The sequence below is a fragment of the Aptenodytes forsteri genome, unplaced genomic scaffold (genome assembly GCF_000699145.1).
Source record: "Aptenodytes forsteri isolate BGI_AS27 unplaced genomic scaffold, ASM69914v1 Scaffold93, whole genome shotgun sequence".
Taxonomy (NCBI): Eukaryota; Metazoa; Chordata; class Aves; order Sphenisciformes; family Spheniscidae; genus Aptenodytes; species Aptenodytes forsteri.
In genome coordinates this window covers 11,901,234-11,925,830 of record NW_008794665.1, presented here as the reverse complement: position 1 = coordinate 11,925,830, position 24,597 = coordinate 11,901,234, and the positions used below count along the sequence as shown (strand labels likewise).

The 24,597-nt window shown below is 43.0% G+C and overlaps 1 protein-coding gene across 1 annotated transcript in view; it reads left to right on the top strand.

Annotated features, from left to right (window-relative positions):
- Positions 1-24,597, top strand: part of ADGRL3 (adhesion G protein-coupled receptor L3) — a 333,004-nt gene that overhangs the window by 166,376 nt on the left and 142,031 nt on the right. Inside the window, exon 6 of the mRNA XM_019470560.1 lies at positions 22,164-22,244. Coding sequence (XP_019326105.1) covers positions 22,164-22,244 — 81 coding nt within the window. The remainder of the gene's footprint in view (positions 1-22,163; positions 22,245-24,597) is intronic.

Genomic DNA, 24,597 nt, shown 5'->3' with positions numbered 1-24,597 from the left:
CATTGCACCTTGCTCAGATGGTGCTCGGGAGGTTGCCTTCTGTGGGAGTTACTGGTAGGTCTGAGGTTTTTTTTTTAAAGATGATAGAAACTTGTTACGTGGAGTGGGAAATTCCTGAATAGGCTGAGAAAGCAAATAATTCACTAGCAATGAGAAAATAGCTTTCTGGGCACTAAAAACAAGAAAGCCGCCTACTTTCAGATGTGTACTTTATGATGAGCGTCACTAAATGTGTCTGTAAAGTCTGCTTTTTAATTAGAAGAAATTACCAGTCTGCAGAGCTTGCATACTGCTCTCTTAATGCCACTTCCATTTTTACTTGAACCAGAGTGGTAGGGAGTGACATTTAAACCTTGGAGTTCGTCGTCAAGTTCTAATTTTCTCGTTGATGGGAACACCTGTCCATTGGAAAGGGCAAAAACTCATTCCAGCAGTTTTTCCATAAGGTATTGGAAGATTTAACTCCAAATGGGTTTTCTGATTGTTGGTTTTGTCTTTTTGCCTTTTGTTTCCCACTGTCTTTTAAAGGAGCCTGTATTTACACTGGGTAAAAAAAGACAATGCAAGGAAGTGAACTGTAGGGGATACAAGAAGCGCTTTGGTAAATAACCATTAATTGTATTAAGAGTGTTGTTACACCAGTTTTTCATGTCAAAACATACTGGCAAATTCTGGTGGAAAGAGGGTGTCATTTTCTTAATATGCAAATATGAATTGGCTGCACTAAAAAGTGTCTTAATTCAAATTGAAATACTATGCTGTCAGAATGTATTTCTTCCTTCTAACACTATGTTTTGTGATATTTTGGATAAACTTCACCTTCAGGCATTTCTGTATGGTTATTGATCACCTGAGAGAGGCTTTATCAAGGCTGTGGCTTCATTAGATTAAGCACTGTGAGGGTAGACACATTACCCCCTCTTTCTCACTTTTTCATTGGAGAGAAGAAACCTTAAAATGGGCATGTATCAAGGAAGGCTAGAGAAGTCCTCTCTTCCCTTTACAGTGTAATTTGTCACCACAGTGATCTTGTGCACATTTGGAAGTCATCACCCCAACATAGTTGACAGTGTATGCATCAGCTGTAACCAAAGAAAAAAGATTAAAAGTAGCCAAAATGACTCTGAAATGTCTTTGGGGCTAGCTGGTATAGGGTAGTGCCAATGGGAGTTTTGTGCTGCTGATTTCCATGCAACCTGATTTGCATATCAAAGGCAATAAGCATCTCTTTGCTGAACCATGGCCTTTACGTGTTTCATTAAATTTCCCCCTTATGATGAATTCTAGATTGCGGGGAAATGATGTGAAAAGTTTCTTTCTACAGTTATCAGTACTGCATCAGTACTTATTATTACAGTTATCTTTATCAGCGATTAATGTCTTTGCTTCAGTGAGTAGATCCAGAGCTGTAAAAGCTGGTCCTCTCCAGATAAAGGTTTTGTTACAGTGACCTTACTGTCCTCTTCCTACTCTGATTTGAAAGCTGATTTTAATCTGCAAGAGGAATAATCATTAAAAATATAGCATGCATTGGTGCATTTCTTTAATTCATCTTCCCTGGAAGCCTTGTGGATACACAAGCAGCAGCCATGGGCCTGTGCACACCTAAGGTTTATCCACAACTTGCTGACAAGATGTTTAAATGTGATTCTTGCTTCTGTGCATGGACCGCACAGACCTGTTTAGCATCATGGTGCTAACGTGATTCCTCCAAAGTCACTTTGCGATGTGACCTATTTCCTTGCTAGAGAAGCTTAGAGGAGCCTGTTGCACCTTCTTTGCCATGGAGGTGAGGATCTTTTGAGGGAGCAGAGGCACTGGTGTTTTGGGAGGTTATCTACTACCGTGTGGCCCAGGGCTGGCCAAGAACGCCCACACACCTCTGTGGGTGCATCTTGCCACAGAGGTTGCCTGTTAGCCGTTGTGCGTTGTGTCAAAAAATGTCTGAGGCTTTTGATATCAAACAGGGAGCCGGGGAAAACGCGAGGCTTGTAGCTGGCTGCAGGTGAGGTCTTTAAACAGTAGTAGTTTGAAGATGGACCTAGCAAAGGGCCAAGGACTCCAGGAAAAGAGGCTCTGTGTATCATAGAGCTCCCAAGAAGAAGAAAAAGAAGAAGAAGAAGAAGAAGAAAAAGAAGAAGAAGAAGAAGAAGAAGAAGAAGAAAAAGAAGAAGAAGAAGAAGAAAAAGAAGAAGAAGAAGAAAAAGAAGAAGAAGAAGAAAAAGAAGAAGAAGAAGAAAAAGAAGAAGAAGAAGAAGAAGAAGAAAAAGAAGAAGAAGAAGAAAAAGAAGAAGAAGAAGAAAAAGAAGAAGAAGAAGAAAAAGAAGAAGAAGAAGAAAAAGAAGAAGAAGAAGAAGAAGAAGAAGAAGAAAAAGAAGAAGAAGAAGAAGAAAAAGAAGAAGAAGAAGAAGAAGAAGAAGAAAAAGAAGAAGAAGAAGAAGAAAAAGAAGAAGAAGAAGAAGAAGAAAAAGAAGAAGAAGAAGAAGAAGAAGAAAAAGAAGAAGAAGAAGAAAAAGAAGAAGAAGAAGAAGAAGAAGAAAAAGAAGAAGAAGAAGAAAAAGAAGAAGAAGAAGAAGAAAAAGAAGAAGAAGAAGAAGAAGAAGAAGATCTCTCCAGTAGATCCTTGATTTGTCTTCTCTGCCCCTTTCCAGGTATTTTTTTATGAAGCCAAACCCTTTTCTGATGGCTATGTATAAGGAGAGATGACATCAAGGGGAGAGGAGGGCTTAGGCAGCCTTTCTTTCCACTTGGAAACCACAGAAAACAAACCAATATTGTTGCCTGAAATCAGAAAAAGGGAGAGGTGGTCAAGTTTTATGAAATCCCTTAACATGCATGGCAGAGACTATCACTGAAGGTGGCATTTCCCATAGCTGGCATGACTTACTGAAGAGACATCTTCAAGCCTTTTAGTAAAAGCATTTATTTATTTGTTTGTTTGTTTAGAAACCTGTAAGAAAGTACTTTGGATGTTTCCATATGGGATGTTGATGTTATCTTGTCCCCTCAGTATCTTTATAAACTTCAGTTGTCATTGATTCTAGAGATCTGTTTTACCTATCCTGGGCTTGTCACTCTTCTACAAGAGATTGATCACTGATTTTTTTTTTTTTTTTTATTATTGCATATTTAACAATAAAACTGAGTGATGTTCTATTTCCAGCTGAGTCTCCAAGGAATGCAACTGTTTCTCATTATAAAGGGGAAAAAAAAGTAATTAAATTTTAATTATTTTTCCCTTTTGCCCAAATATCTTCACACAGTGCAAATTAAATAAAATTATTTAACCATGACAAGCACTTCTGCCAATTAATCCCTGAGAAGTGAAGCTGGAAAATGTATGCCACACGCATGCAGGCAGTCACACACAGATGTCTGGAAAAAGGAAACCCAAAGGAGTCTAAGACAAGCATGGGTTAACCAGCCCAACGGAGCCATGAATGGGAGTTTAAGTGGTAGTGACGTCGGTCCGCAAGCTGATCTGAGCTCTTTGCAGTTTCCCATCTGATACTCTGAAGAATCTTTTTCCCTTCTGGCTTAATAGCTAAAGATTAATTGAAGTTCAAGAACTCGGTATTTCTAGTAGCCTTTATACTGAAATTTAAGATGGGTAATTTAACTTTGAATTGATTTTTTTTTCTTCAATTTGAGCTTTTAGTATGTGCATATTTTTATCTTGGCTGCGCTTGGGTTTCCTGAATTACAGGCAAGATTACCAAGAGATACTCATTAGACAAATGTGTTTATTAACAACATAAAGATTGTAGTACTGAATGCCTGAAAACTGGATCTAGTTATTAGAAAAGAAAATCTTTCAGGCAATTTCAAAGCATTAAAGAAAAAATTTGTCTTGTCTATCCAGATTTTTCATACCTGGTTTCATTATCCATTGAAAAACGCAGGTGCTTTTTCTATGGGCAGTGCTTCAAGGTCAAAGTTAGCCCCGTTTCTGAATTTCAGCAGATTAAAAACCCTACTTGAAGTCAATGGCTGTGTCCCAGGGAAGTGACTCTTCTCCAGAAAGATCTCGTCTCACTTCTACAGGGAGGTTCTCATGTGCAGGCGTCTGGAGGAACTCTGAGATGTTTCCTGGCTTGGTAAAAGTCATACCTGCATCTCTGAGATGTTTATTTAGGCCTATTTCGTATTCAGACTTCATCTTTTAGCAGCTGAAATCAAACACTGAGCATAGAGTCATCTGAAGCTACTGCTGGAGGAAGTACTATCAACTGTAAGTCGTGCACATTTTAGATATATATATGTGTGCGTGTGTGTATATGTAGATAGATATTTGCACATTGATTAGATATATTTGAAAAAGTAGGATTTGCAAGCTGGCTCAGTTGCAAAGGTGATTTAACTGAATATTCTCATGGAAGACAGGCACATACTCGGTAGCTTTACAGACAGAGGAGGGTTTTTTTTCTCCTTGGATGAAGCTGTCCCAAGCAATGCACATGTTCTGATAGATACAAGCATTTAGTAGGCTTCCCTGATGCTACTCAGACATCAAGATGTTATGCAGACCTAATTAATTTGATTCCGCACATCACTCCAAGTACAATATAGGGAATTGATACATTTCTATCCCTTCACCTATTTTCCCTCTCGTAGGATCCTCTAGGCAAGACTAGTTGGGCTTTGGCAGAGTAGCGAAGGTCCTTGGCTCTGTTGGACAACATCAGATGGCCAATACTAAGCTTAACAGGAAAGGAAAGAGGCCTAAACCAAACCAAAGTAGGGCAGCAAGACTGTGAGGTAATGGGCAGGTTTCCTGAATTAGGCCATTTTCCTATGGTTTGCAGTGAAGCAAAGGCTTGGTCCTAACTCTGACACCATTAGACCGTCTTGATTTGTTAGGCAGTGGTTTCCAACCTCTGATGCTCCCAAGTACAGTCACTGCTTTGAAGAGGAGAGAGCATATCAGCCTGATGGAAATTCAGAGGCAGATTTTCGCAGGCAGGAGAGGAGTCATCCAGGTAGCAAATGAGGACAGCTGGGACAACACTGCTTTCAGCCTCCTCCTCTATTAAGGTTGAAGGTTTTTTATAACACCCTGGGGCTTAGATGTGGAAAACTGTATCTTTACAATACAGCACACCAAACAACTGTCAATAGAATGATTTTTTTTTTATTTTGGTTGGAAAATGTCCCGTTGATATAAAATCAAAATATTTTGTGGGAACTTGTTCTTTTTTGGCAGGAAAGTATCAAAACAAGCCTTTTGGATGCCACTGTTGTCATCAGTAATGTTAAATTGTTGTTATGTTACTGTTTTATTGTTATGTTTAACATGGAACATTTTAGTATTACCCAAGGAAAAAAAAAATTAGTTCTGTGGAAATCCTTTAGAAATTTCAGGTTTTTGTTCCAGGTCATAATAAAAATAGTTCCTCACACACCACAATTTCCTTCAGAGGGCAGGTTTTTCTGACCAGCACTGGTCTGGACTCATGTTAAAAGACGAGTAGATGAGGCGCTTAGGGACATGGTTTAGTGGACATGGTGGTGTTGGGTCGACGGTTGGACTCGATGATCTTAGAGGTCTTTTCCAACCTCAATGATTCTATGATTCTGTTATTCTATGGCTCCTCAGCCCTGCCAGGACAACGTAAAGCTCTTGTTGTTGATTTGAGCCCTGTACCCTAGACTCATTGCCTTTTTAGACCAAGCAGGGAAACTGTGGTTTAGCTACCTAGACGGAGTCTAACAAGGAATATTCCCTGTCCTTTCTAGCTGGTCCTATAGCTATTTTGTGGCTGTTTCATACTCTGCCTTTTTCCGTAGCTCATAACCTTCCTCTGCAGGTGGCAAGTGTTGGAAAATCTCGGCAGTCCTTGCTGAACTGACCAGGGAGAATCTTAAGTTTGCTGATCACTGGGTAGGAAGATCAATCACGCGTCCTGCATTTTGCTTTGGGGGAAAAGATGCAAACACTCCAAGCGAATTACTGGGTGACATTTAATTGTAATTCTGGGATGGAATCTTTTATCTTCATAAATCTCGTGTTAGGATAGGTATTGTAACTATGCCTAGTGGCGATATATTTGTCTATATAAAAATCAACGCCTTAACTGTGCATAGGGAGCAAACCTTCATGTTTCACCCTAGCTGCATTTGATATCCAAAGTTAACTGGGATTGTCCAGTGTTTAATTACATATTAAGATGAAGCTGCGTATTTCATCTATATTGCTAGATGCAAGGGCTGAGATTCAGCTTCAGGCTTGCATGGAGGGATTGGCATTTAGCAGGGGGTGCATCGTATGCCAGATTTTGTGATGGTTGGGTGCATCGCACTAACAACAAACCAGCAAGGGGAACTGAGACGTGCATGATGTGGTTGAAAATGTCAAATGTCAGGAGTAGAGGCATGACAGAGAGGTGGCCAGCAGAGCTAACTGTGAATATGGCCTTTTTTATGAGGCCATCGTTTGTTGCAGAGCTAAGTACAGATGACTTTGGTTAAAAATCAGCCTCGGTGCCTTTCCAGGGTATCTCTCCGAATAAGAGGCAGGGATGGATCCAGGCCCTGCATCTTCCTGAGCTGAGCTGAGCTGAATTTCTTTCTGAATTTCCTGCTTTCCTAGGAGCACAGGCTTGCTTTTCCTCTTGATGTCGTAGGGCTCTCCTTCTCCAACCGCAGTCTCTCCTGAATGCATGGATGCTCACTGTTTTCTAGCTAAGTCATAGTTTGCATCCTCAGACGGTCGTGGTATTTTCTCATTTCATTGCACTCCACAGTAAGCTTATTGCCTGCTCTTTTCTTTCCATATTAGTGCTGTATTGATAATATTTTAAATTGAATTTTGGACCTTTGGTCTGAAACTGGGAGATGTGGACCAGATCAAGAAGGGTTTGCTGACATCAAAGTGTGTCTACACAATCGCTACCTGACAGCAGCCTATCCTTTGGTTATACATACTGATCAGTTCTGATGTTTCCAGTGCATTAATTTGTCTGTGACAATTTTCTTAGCTAAAATTTGAGCAGTAGGACTGCTGACCTCAAATGACCCTAATTTTTCATCTTGGAGACCTCCTACTCAATAGGAGGTCATTATAGATGAGATCAATGAAATTTTGGTAATCATCAGCTTGGGGAGATTATGATAGAATCGCTAAGTTCTCCTTTGTTCTGCACCTATTGAAAATGTAAGATGCATCAGTTCACTGAATCATATTATTTTAATTCAGAAAAGCATCTGAACAGGCCAAACTTTATAAACAGGGTTGAAGACCCTTACCAGCTTCTGGTGGTCAGAGGGTAACACCAGATATCTGCCCTCTTCCCATCTCTGCCTTTTTGCCCAGCTGCCCTTGTAAACAAGCCTACCAACAACTGAGAGAGGAGGCCGACACGGATGAGGGTTGTTGCTGGTGGCCCATCACTATGTTGCAAATCCCTGTGTTATATTAGAAATCGCTGTAAAGTGTCAGTTTTTGCCGCCCTGCACAATGGCTTCTTCCCAGCTGAATGCAGTTCTTTACTATTTATATTGCCAGTCCTGTCCCAGGCTGGAGAGGGCTGGATCTGCAGCTCACACAGAAGGGTGCAGCCCTGCTGAAGGCAGTGAAGTTGCAGCCGTTTGCACCACCAAAAGATTTGGCCATTTGTCTTGAAACTGGCTTATCATCTCTGCAACCCCAGGGCATGTTGCTCCTTGCTTGCTTAATTGCCAGTTTAATCAAAACCTGACGTGCTGTTTCAAATATGATTTCTCCTGCTGAACAACTCAAGCTGTCACAGCATTTCTGTGCATGTGTCTGGTGTACGCCATGAATAGCTAAAACATACGGCTCTAATTCGTGGTGCCGTGAATCCAAGCAGACTTGAGCTGCCCAGGTGCTGTGGCTGTTTAACGATGTTCTCATTCCCAACTTATCATTAACCTCTTTGCGGGACGTTATCCCCAGCGGAGCTGGTAGGACAGAGCACATGAGTGCTCATCTGCTCCAGTGCAAAGTCCAGCAGCCTGACTTTGTTACCAGATCACCGGAGGATGATTCTAAATGCCCCCCAAAAATACAAATTTTCACAAAGACGGGCTCTACATTTTGCTCTCTGAAGTTAAACTTCAGGGCTGTCAACTCTAGTGACCGTGTTGTTGAGGTCAGTGATGTTTTTTCCAGAGCCTCAGCCTCTGTGATCACAGGATTTTCAGTTCTGTTTAAAAGTACAAAAGTCTTCTTGCATTTCTAAGTGGAAAGAGAAGCTTTAAAACACAGTTCCTGAAGACTTTGAGGCACAGCGAGGAAAAGCCTAAATCCATTATATTTATTATTTCCTATGGGTTTTATTTGCTTTCGGCTTAAAAGTCCTAGGATGTAATCTCAGAATTTGAGGGTGTCTCTCCTGACTTGTACACACTTGAGGTTGACAGTGAAATGTCTTCCCAGCACCAGCTTTTGAGCAATGTAATTTCAAGCACCTGACAAACTGAGGCTTTTGCGCAGGTTGGGTTTTTTTCTGGTTGTCCTGGGAGCTCTAAGCTTGTTCCAGTCATTTGTAACTTTTGTAATCAGCTTGACTGAGGTACCTGGGGAAAACCTGCTTCCCTGCTCATCCAGCTTGTAAAGCAGAAAGTGTAAGTATCTGCCCTCAATCTACAGCACAGATATTTTGTTGCCCTCCACTTTTTCTTGCAGTCGCTCCCTTCTTTTGGTCACACCCCTTAATAAAATCTTCTAGTGGTTTTTAAACCTCTGCTTATCCTGAGCAGAAAGCTGCCTTTGTGTCAAGGAACAGGCAGTTTGCAATCTGGCCTCTCATCTGTATGAAACTAATTGGAGATTTTTGGCTGGCTTCTTGTAAAGGAAAAGCTTTCAGAGGACTTGCTCCCTGAACATAGCAATACAGGATTGGATGCCAGGTTCTCCAACCTGCTGTGAAGGTGAGCAAGTCTTCTCCTTTTTGTAGATGCGTCAGGGTTTATCTCATTTTTTTAGGGACTTTTTTCCCCGCTATTTACTGTCCCTCTTTGCTTCTGTTTGATTTGCCTGGAAATAACAACAGCATGATTCCTCAAACCCAGTAACCTGAGAAGGAAACCCCATCTCTAATTAAGTCATCCCTGGAGGGAAGGACAATGAAAACTTGAACTCCTGCACAAAGAAGTCGCCTGTGCAAAGGAGCTTAAACTCACTTTGAAATGGTAGACTGGCACAGAGAGCAGCGCAGCCACCTTCCTCAGTGGCGTTCCCCTCCGTCTGCAGGGGCTGTAGAAAGAGGGTGGACTTTTGGCTGAGGCTTTCCTGGGGTTCAGCTGGTTTGCTTAAGGACTGATGGCTGGTGTTAGAAAGGTGAGTTTATGCTGCTCTGAAGGTGTCACTGCCACAGTGGGGTCACAACTACATCCACATTGGATTTTTTTTTTTTTTAATCTCTTTTTTTTCTTTTCTTTAAGCAGACTGTACTGCTCCAAGAATCCCTCTGCAGCAAGTGGGCTCATTTGTAATGCAGATTGCTGAAAGCTAAATACTATCTTCTATCAGATTCTTGTGTACATGCAATTCTTGCTGTAGTGGTCACTGAGCCATTCAACCAGTGTTACTTCAATTGAAACTATCATGTCAATCAGAGCTGGAATGACTGATATTACTGAGACTGCGTATTCAATCCCAAGGAGCCAACCCAGAAATCATACCTCCCTTTGAGTGGCACCAAAGCCACTAAATGCTATTAGATATAACCCTAAACAAGAAGGATTAAACAGAGTTGCTCTGTCCTTTCCCTGATCCAGAGAAGACAAGCATGTATCCATCCTGGACTCCTCAGCAATGAGGTAGTCATTACCATTTCTCAGTGTGAAGCTAATTCTTTAAAAGTTGTGAATCCCACGTCGTTCAGATACCTAGTCAGAAATACTGGTGTTTCTTCTTCCTTGCTCAGGTCGTGAGAGGTTGAAGGAAGAGCTTCATGTCACTGACAGAGGCCAGGTTGGCCAGAGAATTGAAGCTTGAGTTTGTCAGTTCTTCGATCAAAAGATCATTTAAGAAACCCAGATGCAAGCTTAAGGGTTAGCCTGTTAGAGGAAGTTTAGCTTGAGATAGTGGTCAGGGCTAGCATATATGAATATGTAAATCCGTACGTTCATTAAAGCAACTAAGGGATTGTAGCTCTAAAGGGGAAAAAAAAAATTTCTCTTGCATTGAGGTGTTGGGTGATTGTGTTTCAGAGGTGATGGAATATATGACTAAGGACAATTTGAATACTGTCTGTTGCAAAGGAAAATATTCAGAACTAAAGCTGTCTATTAATTTTATAGCAGCATATTTCACTGCAAAGAGCAGGAGCCTGAGACAGAAGGAGCTGAAAGAGTTTTCAACTGGGCTGAAACACACCATCTTTTGGGTGTACTTTTCAGACCCGGTGGTCTCGTTTTCAGTCATGCTGTATGTCTCCTGTAATCCTTTTCGGGGACAGACAGACAGATGAGAAATTATGTAGTGTAACATGCCTCTTCCCCCTGCATGTATGCAGCTAGATCAATGGGATCAGGAAATTTGGCAGTGCCTCGGGACCCTTGTCCCAGCGCTGGCAAGACAGAGCAGTGCCCTTGCAGACCTGTCTGCTGCCCTTGCAGAGGACAGACATCCAGCATGACTCATACACTGCGAAGGAGGCTCGGGCAAGAATTAATATGTATTATTCAAGAAGTACCAATCAGGATCTTATTGTTCTAGGCAGTGTGCAGACTTATAATCAAAACTGTCATCCAGAGGCCTACAACATTGTGGGAACTAAGATAAAAATAATCCAGAGACATGCCTGAAGGGCCTTAAAGAATGTAGGTTCCAAATACAGAATATCTGATACTAAAAAATTATATTTGACCTTGTATGAAACATCTGGTCTGTAGAATGATGTTTAATGTATGGACCTGTGTTCTGCACACAGTTATTTTGGAGTCAGTGGGCTTGTGCAGTTTCTGGCCCATTGCAAACTTCTCAGTCCCTGGCTGTGTAGAAAGAAATAAGTGTATAGGATGGCAGCATGAAGGGAACAGATGGTGAAACCTCCTGTGTCATTCCTGGCTTTGTGAAGCAATGAAAAGGGTCACGATGAAGTTTATAAAGTCCATAGTTGACTTCACCAAAACTAAAATTGGTAAGCTACAGACTTCAGATCTCTTTCAATGTATAAATCAGCAATTCTGCTGCATGGGTCTTTAAAAAACAAAAATTAAAAAATTGGCCACATTGAGCATGGGTTCCCCCAGCTGAGTTTACAGCAGGTAGGTAAAGAGGAGAAATAAACAAACATCAACATGTTTTAACACTTAACTGGAAAAACTGTGGAGAAAGACCCAACAAGCAAGACAGCAGGCATCGAGTTGTAAAGCTATGTTACATGCAAAGGTGAAAAGAGTGCAAAAACAGTGCAGCGCCAAGTTGTCTTTGCAAGGAACTTTTGGGCTGCTTGGCACTGCTTCACCTTATAGGACTGGGGATTTCTGGAGTTTCCGATTGAGGCGATAGAAAGAGATGCTCTTTTACTGACTGTGACAGGACCATGCTTAATCTTTGCTATAAAGCAGTAAGAGTGCTCCCAGGATTTGACCATCAAAAATTGTATTCAGAATTGTCACTCATGTGGAAAGGTTACAGATATATTCATAGCTAGGGACAAGGTTTAAAAATGCTTAGATTTCGTTTTCTTTGGGCTGAGGAAGGGGGAGATGATTCCTAATGATTATTGAAAAAAATCCCAGTAAGGCTTTCTTTGGATGGCTGATCCAGCAGCTTGCCTGTTATTGGCATTGGAGATAAACTCAGGCCTAAAAGCTCTGCTTCCTGTGCTGTTACTGGCTGCAGCCAAAACGTATTGACTCTTCCCTTGCCAGCAGTCAGAAGGTCCATATGCAGTTGCTATATGTGAGTGAGGGAAACTGTTGTATTCAGATCCTCTATCCGTGTGCAGTGGGTAGATGCGAGAGACTTTTGAGACCTTCCTCTTCCTCTCACAGGTTTCTCTATCCAGCTAGGTTAATGATGAACAGTGCAGCAAAAGTAGGTGATCTCCCCTCTTCTCCCCCTTCTCTGAGATTGAACTGAAAACATGGATTCTTTAAGAGGCTTTTGATTGAGAGAGAAAACATGAAAACAGAGAGGAAGTCTGTCACAGCTGGATCAATTTCCCCAAACAGCTCAGTTTTTCGGCTGACAGCATTTTAGCACTCAGAGGGGAGTTGTCAAAATCTCTCTACAGGCAGCCATGTCCTTCATGCTGAGACATACCTTATATTATCTCAAAAAGAAAGAAAGAAGCAAAGAAAAAAAAGAAAGATGATGAGGTGGCTTAGATTACTGTTCTTTTAGGTCATGGAGAAAATACCTACCCTTGTTTCATTTCTTCATCAAATAACGTAGTGTTAATCTCATTAACTGTTTAATCACTCACTTCGGGATGGAATCTATCCCCTCTTGCAGGGACTCTGCTCCGTAGTTGTAGCTTGGCAGCAAGCTGGAAGCGGAGCCAGGCAGGCTGTACTGCCTGTCTCAAGGCTCCCGTTGCAGATCAAAAGAAGTGATTAATGAAGTTAGGGTGCACTGACCCGCTCGGAAAACAAATTACTCATCGCTTTGCACTTCCTTAATGAGAGCAGTTGATAAGAATACCTGTAACGAAGAAGACTGCTTTAATGCTTTATTGTCTGGCAGTTGTTTCTGGGCTGCAGTTGCAGTGAGGAATAGTCACAGAAGATAGGAGTTAAGGTTTGCATGGTATGTGGTCATGTGGCTATGGAAGATGGAGTTCATTAAGCTGGACAAGAGGATGCACGTCAGGAGCCAGAGAAGCAGGCCCACGTGCTGAAATTGTTTCTTGGAGGCTTGCAATCACAAGTTCCTGGAGAGAGACTTGTCTGACATAGAGGGTGAGTGGAGGCGAGGTCTCACCTGCTCGGGAGGTGGCAGAGGAGAAAGAGAGAGGATCGCAGCAGAGGTATAGGCAGTACCAGGGAGGTACGACGTGGGGATGGAGACCATGCTACGCATGCAGAGACATACGGGCTGGAAAATAAAGGCAGAATTGGAGGGGACACCTGCTATGGGCTGTCACAAATGGAGGAGAGCGAGAGTGACAAATTCTTGGACCACATCTCACAGTATTTGAAACCACAAGACACTTCAATTACCGTCTCCGGGCTGGAGACTCGCAGATCTACCTGTCTGCTTCGGACGTGTCTCCTACCACGTAATCCAGCATCTCAGCTGATTTCTCTGACAATCCCCCCAGATGCTTTGCCACTGAAATTTAAGCTCAACATGGCAAGAGCTACTGCCTGCTTTCTTCTTTTCCCCCACTGCTCCCCTTTCTGCATGAACAAGAGCAGCACAAATAACAGAAAGACAGGGCTGTGTCCCAAGCTCTGCCTGTGAGGAGTGAGCATGCTGTAACGCATTTGGCTTTCATTAAAACCCTTGACCTGGAGTTGTGAGACATAGCGCTCTAAATTATGCTGGCAGGTGGATTAAAAGCTGTCTGAAAGGCGGTGAAGAAAGGATGCAATTGGTGGGAGTCTCCCTGGGGCAAGGAGAGAGTCTGGTGTGGGGATGGAGGGGACGTCCAGATACAATGCCACTACTGTTCCCAGGTGCAGTTTTATGTTACAGTTAAACTGATAGCTGTCCCCATCCCACCCCTGGCTCTTTTATTCTTGCCCTTTCCTTTGCATCAGATCTGGCACTGCTGCCACGGCAGCCTGAATTGGTTCTGCTCATTGAGCCAGTGGAAAACTAGTAATTACTGTTTTCGGTGGGTCATTTTCCATCAGATCAGCTCTTGCTCGCTCTGTGCTTGCATTAATTGCCAGATCTGCTGCCAGGGAGGGGATAGAAATGCCTGGCCATGTCCCAGAGGAGGGAAGACTGCTGTGAAATAGGTTAGCTATAACACGAAGCTGCACCCTTGGTTAAGAGTGCCCAGCTGAGAGAGATAGGAGAGACAAGAAATGTGGGCAATAGTGAGAGCACAGCAGCAAAGGGCAGGCTCTAAAGGAGCACAGGTGGGGGGAAAAGAGCAAGCAACAGGGAAAAAATATGGCACAAACATCTCAGGCAGGGAGGCAGCAGGATTCTGTCCCCCCCAAGAAAGGGAAAACAAAGATGAAATCTTTTGATGGTGAGATCTGCTGCTCAGCGTCTGGGAGGGAGTGGTGGGCAGCCCTGAGGAGATACCTTTCAAAACAATGTAAGGAACAATTTTACCTCTGCAGGAGATGGACTGGATGGCTTTGGCTAGGTTTCCCCCAAAAAACTCTTCCTAACTTCTCCATCCAAAGTCTTTTCAGCCTCATCTGAGGCAGAACAGGCTGGGCTTGACCCACTAAGGCAGTTGGAAATGTCCTGTTTGACTTTGGGACAAGAGCAGAGTAAGGGCAGCAGGAGCTGGCACAGCGCTCTTCATATCAGATTAAATCTTTGAGAGGTGGCCAAGAAAACCTCCCTGGGCTTTGCTGTATTCACCGTTGCTAAACCCACTCTGGGTAGTTTGTGGTTACCAATATTCATCATCTGCCCCAGGGCTCTGAGGACTGCATTGCTCCAAATCCCTCAGTCTCCTCTGCACCAAAATCCCTCTTCTCCTCCCCCCTGTTTTCCAGTGCAGGTGACTGGTAAATTGTATTTCATAGCACAGCGAGCACATCTGGAAGGGGAAGAATAATATGATGTGATGTGTTTCTTTAGCCTGCTGGGCAAGCTTTCAGGGAGCAAAGCTCAAAAAACGTGCAGCCCTGCAGGTCAGCTCCCTGCCTTGGGCACTGGGGAAAGCCAGACCTGGATACGGCCTTCCTCCACGTGCTGCCGTATGGAGGGAAGATAGGAGGTCTTTAACATTGTTTAATTATAATGGCACGTATGAAATATTTCCCAGTTTTTTTCTTCTTCTTATTCCTCCCCGGCCCTTATACCAGGCTTTCATACCGCAGGGTAAGTTCTGGGACATGCACTGGAGGATGCAGAGCATCGCTGGAGCCAAGGTGCTGCTAAATCAAACGTTTTAAGTCCTTAACAGAGGGGTGAGGTTCATCTAAACACAAAACACAAATTACAATGTTTGCACAGCAAAACAAGGAATCTCAGTGTGACTTTAAGCTTCTTCACCTCTGACTTCAGCTGGGACATGAGTTTCTGAGTCCTAAATGCTCCTTTGAAAATATGCAGCTGCCACTGGTGAAAAGCCTCCAATTGCTTCAGCTGCTATAATACTCAGGCAGTTTTTAACCCATTCCTTTGGCATTATTTTTGTCCTTATTTTTGCCTGCAGTTCAAACCTAGCCTAAGCCTTCCCAGGTAATGGCTGTCACATGAGGGACAGTTTGGTCATTGAAAAAGGCCATTTTGATTTCCTTCCTCTCACGGTTAAGGCTGTTGTTTGTTGTGACAGATTCAAAGCAGGAACAGTACATCCTCAGAAAAGAATAGTCCATTTTATCACACTTTCTGCTCCCACAAGCACACTGCCAGGCGCTGCTTTTGGATTTGCATTTACTCTAAAACACGAGATGCATGTGTGACAAGGACCTAGCCAAACATCTCCCCAGCTCACCCCTCTCCCTGCATCCATAACATTTGCTTGTTATGCTGGCTTTGCACAGGAGCCCTCTCTTCGGCATGGATTATAGTCTCTCTGTCAATGCCCATTGAGGCAGCTGGTTTCGGTAACCTCCATTTTCAGAAGGCAGCTGTGACCAGGAGCCAGCAGTCCCTCTGCACGCAGCCATGCTTGCAGGTACCCTACTTTTCCTGCTGCAGGTGCTTTAAGCTTGCGATGGTTCCCAGTATGAAATACAAGAGGCAAAATGGCAAGAGAACAGAGATAATGTAGTCGGAGAGCGCCCTTTGGAAAAGACGGGTTTCTTGTATTCAGAGGCGTGCATGGCTTCAAGGGAAGGACAGGGAAATAACCCTGGGAGGGAGAGAAGAAGAGGGAGCGGATGAGTTACTGCTACCCTAAGGAGTTAAAAGGGCAATGAAAGATGAGAGAGAGATGTACAGATGAAAGAGAGGTACTCCATAAACGTCCATGAATAAATGAAGCAGTGGACAGAATCAGTGCTAACTCTGACATGTCTGAGGTAGGGAATGGCTTTGTAAAAGCTTTATTTAAAAAGAAAGCTTTTAATGCAAAATGGAAAAGGGTGGGCAGTGAGGAAATGATGTTTTGTAAAGATAGTAATTGATGGAAGGCAGAAAAAAAGGCTGCTGGGAGAAGTCTGAATATATGCCGAGTAATAGGTCTGAATGAAATTTGTTTAATGGTATGTCAGAAGAGTTTGTTAGTAAACCTACCAGCTTTTTAATTTCTCTTTTCATATGTTTTTATGTATGCCTACATATTACGGAGTTCAAAAGACTCATGAGTGGTGAAAAAAGGCTGAGGAAAAAATGTACTAATTTTGGAAATTAAAGAGGATGAGAGTGATGATCCTGGAAATTGCAATCCAACAAAGTGGAATGTAGTCTTCAGTTAAATAATAAATTAGATTTTTGAAAAAATCCTGTTAACAGTTAGAGGATTACAGAAATGTGACCAAAAAGTAATGTTGTTTTTTACAGATCAGATCATCACAGCCAAACTGGACTGCTTTTAAAAATTGATTTTTTCTGTTACATGGAAAAAAAGGCCACAGCATGCGAAGTATAGTTTATCTATAAAGATATTAGTAAAATTGTGAGTAAGTTTTCCAAGACTTTTCCTTAGAATATATATTCAGGGTACATAGTGTCTGCCTATCCCATTGTTATTAAAAAAAAATGTGAAGAACTGAAATCAAAGTCTCAGGAATGGATGTGTGGTTTCACGGTTATTAACTTAACTCATTAGTGATCCAAGCAAGTGGGCAAACAGAATGAGGGATTAAGTCCATGGAGGTGGCTGCATTCGGAGGTGCTGACAACAAGGGGCATAGGAGAGGCAGTGGATGGTAGCACTGGGTTGTCAGAGGTACCAGCACAAAATTAAACGCTAGCTAGGCTGTCTAAGAAGGATCTTGAGAACTGGTGAGCCCATGGAAGACAAAAACATACCAAAAGAGGCTAGAAAATGGGTGGAAAACTGAGCAAGCGATGCAGTCTGACATGGCAGCAAAAAAATGCGTTGCAGTCATCGCCTCTGGATGAGGACAGTAAAGAAAGGGGACTCTCACTGCTTGAGACAAATAGTTTTAAGCATGTTTGTTTAAAAAAATGTATCTCCTGGTGGCTTCTCATTGCTGCTGATGAAGAGGGTCAGGCACAGGGCAGAACTGCAATTCAGGTGCACGACCGTCCATGCCCACCACGGTACCATGGGCACTGAGTAAAGGAGCGGTAGGGAAAAGTGAGGACCAACCATTCTGGTGATTTTAATTATCTTCATGGCATAGTCAGCACCACAGCTTTAGGAGGCAAGTCATCAGATGTTTAGGAGGTCTCTCATCAGACGTTTTAAAAAGGCTTATTTTTAGTCTAGTAAATGTTGGTGTTCTTTCTCTTTGCTTTTGGGGGTTTGAATCTTCCAGTCGTATGTTTTCTATTCAGGTTTTCTCTGTAACAGTGCACTGTAAAATCTCAGGGAGAAAATGAGCAAGGGCCAGGCAGAAAGGTTTCCCACGTGCATACATGACTACAGGAATTGTGCTCTAGAAAAATCAAACGTCACGGGCACTGGAAACTCGGCATAGGGTCAGGAGGGAGGTCTGTCCTGTTAGATGCTACAAACAGTGGGTATGTTTCCAAATAGGATTGGGGGAAGTGTTTTTAATAGATAAAGAGATGAGACTGCTTTGTTGCTACTTTCCTTGGTTAGTCCATGCATTCACAGATTTTTTTCTGTGGTTTTATATTGTGGCATCTATAGATGACTAAAAAAAAAATCCCTTAGGCCAAGCTATTATGTTTCCTTCAGTCTTTACAAAACATTATCTTTGTTCTTCTAAGTTATTGGCTTTTTAAAATGTGTTGCATCTCTCATGTCTCAGGCCTGAAAATAATGGCTAGCCAGGCACTTTTTCTAATCCGCAAACATCTCCCCCATTTCCTCTACCTGAGGAAGACTGTGTCACCAGGTAGACTTTCAAGGTCATATCTATATTTCACTCCCAAAATTGCTGCTACCAAACATGCTTCTTTTCCCATTGCCACAGCACGTGCATATGGCCTGGCTACTATGGATGCCATATGTCTGTCCTCATTGAGAGAGGCGACGTGAGCAGAAGACAAGGACTTTGTGGCTGCCTGTGTCACATTTGCTGTTTGCCCCATCTCACCTGAGGTGGTTTTGACATTTATGCAGTGTTGACCAAACCTGAATCCTTGTGGTATGATACAAAAAAAGGAAAGACTGACCCATGGTTGTCTTCCAGCATTAGCCCTTGTTGCCCATTCCTCCCCCTGCCCCACTCCTGCCGCTCACTGGAAGCCATGGCCATCGGCCATGTCGGTGGCTGGACCTTGCCAGCAAGAGGAATAAGGGAAACAGAGCCCAACCTTAGTGATTAGATACAAAATCGGCAACTTCATCGCATGTTACTTTGATTATTACGTTTGATTGCTGTTTACTTTTTTACCTAGGAGCCAGCTGCAGAAACACCAGATGGTTATAGTCAGGGTGGGATTTGGAAAAGGCCGTGCAAGCTGTTACGATACGAGGCATGCCCAACTTTCCGTCAGCAACAGAGACATTTTGACCTTTGGTATTTTGTTGGAAGCTGGCTTTTTTTTTCTTTTTTTTTTTTTTTTAAAGAGCTAAAAACTGAGCCACTTATTTAAAGAGGTGCAGTTATTTTTGGAGCATCCTGCAAAATTCGGGAAGGACCTGACACCAGCCATTTCCTCTCCTACAGGCACAGGTACCAGACCAATATTGGTTAGTGTGTGGGCAGCTCTTCAGGTCGAAGAGCAGTCGAACAAATAGGCTTGTGGGTTAATAGATGTGTGGGTAGAAATGAAAGCCTGACAGCTGGAGAGATGGTCACGCAGGCCATGTCCTACCTCCCGGTGTTGCACCATTGTCAGCTCAGACCCAACATGCAGAAGAAACAGCTGAAGGACCGGGCGATTTGGAGAGCGAGGTGTTGAGTGTTTCTGCCATCTCTTTTTTCGTTAAGGTTTTCACATTCTCCTTTTCAAGTGTTTTTCTGCAGTAGCTGGAACTGGAGAGCGGGAGATTGGAGTCACTCATTCCTACAGCTGGGGCTTGAAGTGAGCATCTGAAACTGCAAAATTCACGCAAAAGGGACTGGGAGTTGGCGTCACTTGGCAAAACTCGTCCTGTCAGTCTTTGTGACCGACTTTAACTGCACCAGTGATATCAGACTCAAATTCTTGCATTGGGTCCATTGGGTAAAATTGTGGGTTTTAATGGAGTCAGTGGCAAAACTTCTGGCAGTGCCAGAAGAGCCATTGCTCTGATCCTGATCCTCTAGTTTGGTCTTCTGACTCAGAGTTTTCTCCGTGTGCTTATGTACTAGTCCCATTGCTAGGGCTTGCTTCAGGCATCCCCCCTTGCCTTCCTTCCCTCAACCCTCTCAGATATCACCATTGCAAATAATAGTAAAATCAAAGAAAAAATGTGATTCTGTTGATCAACAAGAAGGTTTACAAGGTATCTTGATCCTGAATGTATAATTGGGGCCACAGATATCAGTGGAGACCCTTTGTTCCTCATATGGGAAGACTGTGATGAGTCTGAAGAGCAACTAAGCTGGCATTCATGCCCAGAAAATGAAGCACAACAATTGTTTGCACTGCTTTTTTATAGAGAGAATATTAAAACCCAAAATTGAATTTATTAGTATTGCAGGATGCGTACAGTCTAACAGAAGTCAAGTTTGATATTTTTTTGGAAGTAGTGTGTTTTGCATCAGCAGCATGTAGATAAAAGCTTTATGCAACTTGTTCCATTTATCACAAGAGAGCATTTGATGCTACTGCTTCCTCCATATTAGGTAAAAGCTTTTATAAAACATTCATAAACTTCCATAGTTATTACTGAATTGTAATGAATCTCTAAACAAACTCGCAAATGTTTTGTAGTCTTTTATATACTGCGCATGTATCTTCTTTACTCCAGCCTAGCCCGTTAAGCCTGCAGAATCATTCTTTTTTGTATTTGGGGTCACATGGTCCCAAGAAGACCAGGTGATAAAAAAACTAAAAAAACCCCAACAAACAAAACCATGTGCTAGCAATGTGCCCATAGGGCAAAAAAGGCCACCAGCCTCCTGGGCTGTGTTAGGCAGAGCATTGCCAGCAGGTTGAGGGAGGTGATCCTGCCCCTCTGCTCAGCCCTGGTGAGACATATCTGGGTGTTGGCTTCAGTGCTGGGCTACCCAGTGCAAGAGAGACAGGGACTTACTGGAGCAAGTCCAGCAAAGGGCCACAATGACAATTAAGGGATAGAAGCACCTCTATGTGGGGAGAGGCTGAAAGAGCTGGACTGTCCAGCCTGGACCAGATGAGGTCCAGGGGATCTTACTGATGTGTATAAGTACATGATGGGGGAGAATAAGGACGATGGAGCCAGGCTCTTCTTAGAGGCATCCAGTGACAGGACAAGAGGCACAAATTGAAATACAGGAAATTACACTTAAATGTAAGAAAAAGCTTTTTTTTTTCCCCTGTGAGTGTGGCCAAGCACTGGTACATGTTGCCCAGAGAGGTTGTGGAGTCTCCACCCTTGGAGATACTACAAATCAGACTGGACGCTTGCCATGGGCTCTTGTTGCCCTTGGGCTGGACTAGGTGATTTCCAGACCTCCCTTCCAACCTCAGCTATTTTGTGTTTCAGTGGTATCTTTGATGCAGCAAATGGGGAGCCTGTCCTATGGTTAGACAGGCACATGTGGATCCTGCACATTGAGCAGTTTGGAGTGAGATCAGACCGTCTGCCTGTTTCTGCTGCAGAACTGAGCAGCTATTAAATGATGACTTGTGCTCACTAATGACATCAAATGGATTTTTAACATGTAAACAAGAAGGGGAAAGCGGGGTAACTCGTTATTAGCTATGGGTTTGCCTGAAGCAGATTTCCCATGTTAAAGCACTTAAAAGCAAATATAGAATTTATGATGTGTTGGTAGATTTTAAACCTGAATAACGTCCAGTTGTTGTAATGGCTAATAATGCAAATTATCTGAGTCAGCCTCAGCGTAAAGTGGTAAATATATCCTGCCCATTCAGACACACTTCTTTTTTTTCCCCGTTCCTCATTAATATTTTATCCCTCTGAAGAGATGTTTTCAACATATTATGTGCACCAGCATACTGCGCTCGTGGTATTCCTGGATGTCATTACAAAGAAGCCCGAAGACTGTACTGCTGCTCTGCTGCTTGTGACGCTAGCTTGGAAATTGCTTGGAGCAACAACAGCAAGTGTCAACAGGGAGCCGTATTAATTATTTGGAATGTGTCTCATAAGAGGAATCAACTGCTTTTATTGCAGCACGAATATTACTTGAAACGGGAAGGTTACTCTAACTGTTATCGTAATCTATGTGTCATTAACTTTCCATGTTTAGAAAAAGAGATTAACAGCCCTGTAAATTGTTACAGTAAATAAATGAATTATAACAACATGTTTTTATTATAAATAGAAGTTTCTCAATATAGTTATGTCCAAACTACTGGAGAAGAGTTGAGTCTTTAGCAACTGGGAAACTGCATGGCAGTGTTGGGAACCAAAAAGCTTCCACGCAGGTGAAAGCAATGGCAAGCTCCACAAACTGATATCTGCATCTTCTGCAGGTGGGAAAAACAGATGCAGTTGTACTTCATACCACGCTTCCTTCAAAAATTGCTATGACACAGAAATGCTTGCTTCCCTCTTAGAGTGAGATTAACGGACTGAATGGGCTTGTATGAAATCTGTTGTCTTCTGTGACATATGACCTTTTAAGAGAATATCGTGCAAAATCTATGTGGTAGTGGTAAAGCAGGTATAACTAAAATTCAACATAGTACCCACGTCTGCATGGAAAAAGCAAAAGAAATGGGAGTGTTTTCAACTTTTCATCAGGTTTCTCCACAAAATGGAAGTTCATTGTGAAAAATGCACAATAGAACAAAATACTTGCAAACCTGTTTTGAATCCAGTGCCATAAAAATGCTGTATGTTTAATTATAGCCGTGATAGATCTCTGTAGGAAACAGCAGAACTAAAACACTTATTTGTCCACAGGGCAGGCTCATCATGGGCAGGTTTCCTACATTGCCCCACCGATCCACCTCGATTCAGATCTGGAGAGACCGCCATCCAAGGGTGAGTCAGTGACAGTCTCCATACATGTGCATTGCGAACCAGCCGTAGGCGTGAGTGCATATCATTCATTTGTTCATATAGCCTCCATGGTAAAGTTACCACCCTCCATCCAAGGACACTCTTGGGAGCAAATTAATTCCTGTGAGAGAGCTGTATAAGAGATGACCATGTCCCATGTGCCCCATTACATACCTTTGAACATACCATCTTGTTCACAAGCTATTTTGCTCTTCCCCCTAGTTTACTTCTGCAGGGACAGGTATACCTTAGGTCCTGCCCTCTGCCTTTCTTCTTTCCTTCTTAATGGCAGCGCACAGGCACAGGGGGCTGGTGGCAGGATGCAAGAAAGGCAGATTTCAGCTGCCCCTCAGGTGAGTAAAGCTACAGAAGTGGTCATGCAGTGGTTCAGGCCTGGATTCAATCTGCGTTGCCATTGCTCAGGGTTTTTTCTAGAGTTGGTGAGGACATATGTTCACTCTAGAGGATGACTCAAATTCTAGGTGAGCTGATTGCCCTCGAGAGCAATGCTGGTAGCTAATACGTATGGATTGAGTCAGAATAGCCCTGCTAAGATAGGTGCCTCTCTTGAATGGTGCAAATAAAGTGATATGAACGTGAGCCCTTGATTCCTGTGCCCCATTTGGAGGATTGTCCCCTGGCTGTGTTGTGATGAACCCCCAATGTTTGCCCCTGTGGCCTGGGGAAATGGGCTTGACCCCAGAGCAAGCATCCATGCTGGTGCAGGCTTTTTACACCTCCCTTTGCTCCTTTTAATTAGGTTGCCAATATTCAGATAGAATATCAAAATGACCAGCTTGTCCTTCTTGGAATGGATAACAGCAAAGCTAAAATCAAACAGGTATATGGAGGGATTTCTTGGTCAGCTCCAGAAATATGTATGAACATCAAACACAGGGAATGTTGTGGAAGAAAAGGGGAAGAAGAGGACAGCCAAAGCGTGTTAGCGGGGAGATGCACTATAGCTTAGGTTTGGGGTTTTTCATTTCTCCTACTCTCCAAAGGGTGCTACAGTGGCAGAAAGGGTACGGGATTGACCTTTGTAGTGATTGTCGCCATTCTGCCGCAACACTGTAAGGCTGCGATTATGTGTTTGTGTGCGCATGTGTTTCTCTTAAGTGCTCATGATTAAAAAATGCAATGTGTTAACGCAAGAGTAATCTGGATAGGCACACTGTCATTGTGTAATATGAAGAAAGCTGTCTTCTAAATCTCACTTTGTTATCCATCTCTAATATTCTGGGAGATAGAAAAAACCTTTGTGCCAGTGAATTGCAGCTGCAGTTGCAAACCCTGCTCTTCCAAATGGCCCAAGGACTTTGCAGGCTAAATGAAAGCATACTGTTAATGCTCTTGGCGTGAAAGGCTCCCTTAGTTTTGAGTGAGCTTTTCCACCAGCATCCATATGGCTAGATCTGTAACTTGATTGAGTAAACATTTGCTGGAGTTTTTCCCTTTGTAAGGGTGAATGTGTGTTTTCTTAGCTGATGCAGGAACAAAAACTAAGGAATTGACTCTTGCTGCACAGAAGCAGCCTCAGCACTATTATTCCTTGGTGGAATCTCTGCAAGGTGGAACCATGTGCTGGATGGTGGAGCTTGGGTGTGAGGATGCTGAATTCACAGTCCTCTCTCCAAATCTGGTCTTGTCGTGAGTTGGGCTGGTCACGTACAATCTGCTGGCAGTCCACAACCTCCATTCAGCTTTGAGTGAACTACCCTGAGATTTGACACATGCATTTGAGATCATCAGCTTCTTCTAAGCCACTTGAAAACCTCCAGTTCTGTAGTAAAATTTACTACCTTGCTTTTTTAGCAGAGCACTCCAGTAAGGCAGAGACAGTTATGACTTCCAGGACCTTCTTGCTCAAGTCTGTCTTTGATGTTGGATGTGATGATTCAGAGCTTACTTAGAATAGGTCAATGTAAATCCTTGCCGTGGGGTCTGGAGCAGCCTAAGGAAGACTCAAGGATGCTGGCACAGCAGTAGCCAAAGAAGCTGTGCTTGCTTTCTCCAAGATAAAACAGTTAAAGACTAACAAAAATCTTCAGTGATCTGCCATTTGTGAGGGCATAGCTACCTCTGCAAGATGGTTGGCACTGCCACCGGGAGCAGGGCAAAGTGGGTCAGGCAGAACAGTCGCAGCACTTGCAGAGAAGGTAAAATGGAGTTTATGCAACATAAACTGCTACATTAACTGCTTCCACCAGGCCTCCACCTCCCCAGTTGAGAGATCTCAGGGAAGAGAGCAGGGAGAGTGCAGGGAAGGCGAGCGGGCAAGGCGCAGCCCCCCTCCTGGCTCTAGAGGCCAACTCAACTAGTAGTCGTCGCCCTC